General features: G+C 56.3%; 1 protein-coding gene across 1 annotated transcript in view; it reads left to right on the forward strand.

Moving 5' to 3' along the window:
- Positions 1-932: 932 nt before the first annotated feature.
- Positions 933-4,657, forward strand: part of MFGE8 (milk fat globule-EGF factor 8 protein) — a gene marked incomplete at its 5' end in the record, with an annotated part of 7,509 nt that continues 3,784 nt past the window's right edge. Inside the window, 6 exons of the mRNA XM_017742558.1 lie at positions 933-1,077; positions 1,339-1,464; positions 1,978-2,091; positions 2,508-2,689; positions 3,096-3,251; positions 4,130-4,274. Coding sequence (XP_017598047.1) covers positions 933-1,077; positions 1,339-1,464; positions 1,978-2,091; positions 2,508-2,689; positions 3,096-3,251; positions 4,130-4,274 — 868 coding nt within the window. The remainder of the gene's footprint in view (positions 1,078-1,338; positions 1,465-1,977; positions 2,092-2,507; positions 2,690-3,095; positions 3,252-4,129; positions 4,275-4,657) is intronic.

Here is a 4,657-nt window from a genome sequence, read left to right on the forward strand (position 1 = left end):
AGTAGAATCTCCCTCCTGCACCTGGATCACTTCCTTCCCTTCCTTATTCTCTGCCGAGGGTGTCTGCAGGGCTGTTTCTCCCACATTTTTCTCACTCCTCTTCTACAGCTGCTGCACAGTGTTTTTTACTTAATCTTGGATATATTATCACAGAAGCAACCCTAGTGCTGGTGATGGGCACCAGCTTTGAGCAGCAGAGGGTCTGTTTTGGCATTGGCTGGGACTGGCTATCTCCAGCATGGGAGCAGCTCCTGTTGTCTTCTTGCTGAGACACCTCTGCAGCCCCCTGCCACTACCAGCTTGCCACATAAACCCCACACCGTGGCACAAGCTGGAAGTGGATGAACAGGCAGGGAAGGTGGTGCAGCCCCATCAGCTCCCTGGGGGAACGTGCCTGTGAGCCAGGGCTGCCTTTTGGGAGCTGCTTGGAAAGTGATGGAGGTCCGGCAGGCGTCCTGCAGAGATGGACCTTGTGCTTCCTCCCTGCGTGACTCTGGGAACTGAGGCATGCGAGCTCCCCCTACAATGATTTTTTTTTGTGTTCTTACAAGTACAAACTTACATTAGCAAAACCCAGCAACAGCACCAGCCTCGTTCCCTTGAACGATCCTGTCCTGCTCGTGCCCGAGTGAGCCCCAGCCTGACCGCTCACGTTTCCCAGCCAAGTGTCAAAAACATTTAATGCACCAAAACCCTGGGTTTCCCCTGTCTTCACGTTCACATATAGGGTCTGTTAAACCTCTTTTTTAATGTGCCAGGGCAGGAAAGGTCCTTGCTGCTGGTTATGCTCCCAGTCTCAGCCATGCCTTTGAGTGCCAGTGCAAGGTCCAGCAGCCTGTCCCTGCCAGGTGCTCCCTTCCCTGTGGGATTTGCAGCAGACCAGTTCCTGCTGTTGGGCTGGGATGCCCAGCCTTAGGGATGGTTTGCAGTGACACCTGGCTTTACTTCCAGGTGACTTCTGCGACGTGAACCACTGTCAGAATGGGGGCACCTGCCTGACTGGGATTAATGAGGCCCCCTTCTTCTGCATCTGCCCTGAGGGCTACGTTGGGATTGACTGCAATGAGACGGAGAAAGGTGAGGAGCTGGCCCTTTCACAGGTGCTCCATGACAGCCAGGAGCCTCGCAGAGAATTTGCCCTTGTCATGGCCCTGCACCACTGGCCCTGGGGTTCAGCCCTTCTGATGGCTGATGGATACACAGAGCAGAGATCCAAGTAGGGATATAGTGACGGGATGCACTTGGGGGGAGTGCAATGTCTGTTGGGGAGTGGAAGCCCACTGGTTGCTCTTATTTTCCACCTGTGCCTATATTACAGTTCTTTTTCCCCTTTCTCAGGGCCCTGCCACCCCAATCCTTGCCACAACAACGGTGAGTGCCAGCTGGTCCCAAACCGGGGTGACGTCTTCACCGACTACATCTGCAAGTGCCCTGCGGGGTACGATGGGGTGCACTGCCAGAACAGTGAGTACAGTGGTGGGGGGCAGGGGGAGCTGCTTGTCTTCTAAGAGCTTGGGGACCTCTTGGGTGACAACTGGTGGGTGTGTGCTGCTGTGACTGTGGGCGGGGGCACCAGGCTCTGTCAGGGACCGTGGGCTGTTTTGGGGCTTGCAGGGTGGAGGGAAGGACTATGATGTGGGGACAGGTTGTGTCTGAATCTTGCTCTGCCTCTCTGGAGGGACACGGTGCCTCAACTAATAAAACAAGGGGTGCCTCGAGGCTCAGTCTGCTCCGTGCAGGTTCCCAGCCTTGAGGTGACTGAGTGTCCTGGTGCACCTGCATGGCTGCACTCAGTGGGGACATGGCGTAGACAGGTCCTTGGGTTAGAGCTTCAACCCGTGCCACCCTATTATCAGGGACCCTGCCATGGCCCTTGTTCAGAGGATGCCTCCCCCTCTTCCTGCTGCACTGAATGAGGGGTCTCCTCCCTGGGACTTGTTTTGGGATTACCTCCTGAGCTCCTCCTCTCTCTTCTAGACAAGAACGAGTGCTCCTCCCAGCCTTGCAAAAATGGAGGCACCTGCCTGGACCTGGATGGTGACTACACCTGCAAGTGTCCTTCTCCGTTCCTGGGGAAGACCTGCCACGTCCGTAAGTCCTTGGCACCAACTGTACTGAATTCCCTTTCCCTCCCTGTTCCCTACTGTCTGTCCTTCATTGCCAGGAGAGATCTCACCAGCTGGTTTAGGGGATCTGGAGGGCAGCTGTGTCTGCCCTTGATGCCAGCAGGCTTGGTCCTAATGGAGGGAACATCCTCGGGGAGGTGCTTTCTCCTCTCTGGAGGGCCCCAGGATGACCCTTTCTCCTCCAGACCTCTGTGCTGTGAGGGGGACTGATGGATGGTATGGTTTTGGCTGAGGGGTGAGGGGGAAGGGACACCCTGGGGACAGCCAGGTCCTAGGACTGGCGTCCCTCTCCTGCTCTGTCCCCAGACAAGAAACAAATGACCCCTAGTTCTGCGCTCTGGTTACTGTCTCTCTTTGATCCTGATCACCCCTCTATCCCAGGCTGTGCTGTTCTCCTGGGCATGGAAGGAGGAGCCATCTCTGACGCCCAGCTCTCAGCATCCTCTGTTTACTACGGCTTCCTTGGCCTCCAGCGCTGGGGACCAGAGCTCGCCCGCCTCAACAACCACGGCATCGTCAATGCCTGGACCTCCAGCAACTATGACAAGAGCCCCTGGATCCAGGTACGTGGGGCAGGACTGGGAGTGCCAGCACAGAGAGCAGCCCTGGTAGCCATGGCTGGTCTTGCAGTGCTGCTGTCACGGGATTTCACTGTTCCTGGTGGCAAATGTGGGGCTAAACTGCTGCAGCAAGCTGCCACCTGGGGGCATCTTGGGATGTGCCTGGAGGAGGCAAGTCCGTTGGAGGAAGGTGGGACCCAGATTAATGATCCCCCTTGCTCTGCCCACTGTGGAATGCAAGGCTGGAAGGATGGAGGGCTTCCACCCCATGGGAGTTCCAGCACTCTAGGCAGCCCCTTTCCTTGTCCCAGCGCCCACCCTCCCACCCAGGCTTGGTGGTGCTGGTGGGTGCAAGGGCTGTGCACCCCATCCTCACTGCACCCTGCTCATCCTCTTCTCCCCTCCACAGGCCAACCTCCTGCGGAAGATGCGGCTGAGCGGGATCATCACGCAGGGCGCGCGCCGCGTGGGGCAGCAGGAGTTTGTCCGCGCCTACAAAGTCGCCTACAGCCTGGACGGGCGGGAGTTCACCTTCTTCAAGGATGAGAAGCAGGATGTAGACAAGGTGGGCTGCGATGCTCCATGTAGGGGATGTCCCAGCTCCCCCCATCCAGTGGTGCTGCGGTTTGGGGTGGCTGTGAGCTGCATCCCCATGTGTGGGAAAGTGCTTTTGACCTGGGACAAAGCTGTGTTGGGAACCATCCTAGCAGTGAGATGGCACAGGCAGTTCTGGCACCGAGCAGTACTCCCTGTCTCTGTTTAATTGACCATAATAAGCATAACCAAAGAAGCAGCACTGACTTACTTAGGTCATTCAGATATCTTTATCACTGACACGCTGTGGGAACTGGGCTTGGTCTGGGAGTGTTACTGAGCAGCTTGGGTGGCTCGGTGTTATATCTGCACCAAGCACCAGCTGACAGTGTGTCTCTCAAAGCAGGGATACTCATAGATTGCAGTGCTCTCCACTCTCAGTTCTTTATGGCAAGTGTCTCCTGCTGGCTTTCTGAGCGTCCAGGGAGTGGTTGGGAGTACCTGCTTTGCTTTAAAACAAATAGAAAAATTCCTCTTTTTTCTGCAGCGCAGAAAAAGTGCATGGAAACATGATTTGATTCTATTTATTGTGTTAAAAAGTAAGAAGCGAGCCACCTCTGTGCTTATTGTGATTTGAGGAGCACTGTGGTAGTGGGAGGGAGTGGGTGTTGCTGCATGTGTGGCTCTGTGGGGGTGAGGTCGAAGCAGGGAGAGTTCCAAAGCTCTGTGGAGAGTGTTGGAGCTGCTGCAAGGTCCTGCACTGTTCCAGGGCACAAAAGCAGAGCCCAGCTTCCCCCTCTGTGCTTTTTTGCCATTGGCAGTGCTGAGATCTCTCCGTCTCCTGTGCAAGGGATTTGATGCAGGAGACAGTGGGAGAGCTGGGGCACTGAGCCCTGCTCACTGTTGCAGGTTTTTGAGGGGAACGTGGACTATGGCACCATGAAGACCAACATGTTCAACCCTCCCATCACGGCCCAGTTCATCCGCATCTTCCCCGTGATGTGCCGCCGTGCCTGCACGCTGCGCTTCGAGCTCATCGGCTGTGAGATGAACGGTAAATGCTGGTGCCTCTCCCCTCCCCGGGGGCTGCAGGGCAGGGGGTGACGCAGGGCAGGGCATCACCCCTTGGCCTGCTTCTGATCTCTCAGGACAAGGGGATTTGTTAGTGCTTGTTTTTCCTCACACTGATGCCTGGAAATACCCAGGGGTGCGTTTGGGGAGCACAAGCCGTTAATCCCATCGGCTCAGCCAGCTCTGAGCTGCATTCTCACGCTGCTAACACCTTCCCAAGCCAGGAGTTTTTACTGTGTCCCCTCCCCGTCTGAGCTGTGAACCCGCTGCTTTTCCTGCTGGAGAGCTTGAAAAGCAGCGGAGGATCAAAGTCCTCTGGGAAATGTAAGGGATCGTCAGCCTGAGCCCTCTCCCTGTGCCTCCCGC

This window comes from Corvus brachyrhynchos, unplaced genomic scaffold (genome assembly GCF_000691975.1).
Source record: "Corvus brachyrhynchos isolate BGI_N302 unplaced genomic scaffold, ASM69197v1 scaffold97, whole genome shotgun sequence".
In the NCBI taxonomy this organism is placed as follows: domain Eukaryota; kingdom Metazoa; phylum Chordata; class Aves; order Passeriformes; family Corvidae; genus Corvus; species Corvus brachyrhynchos.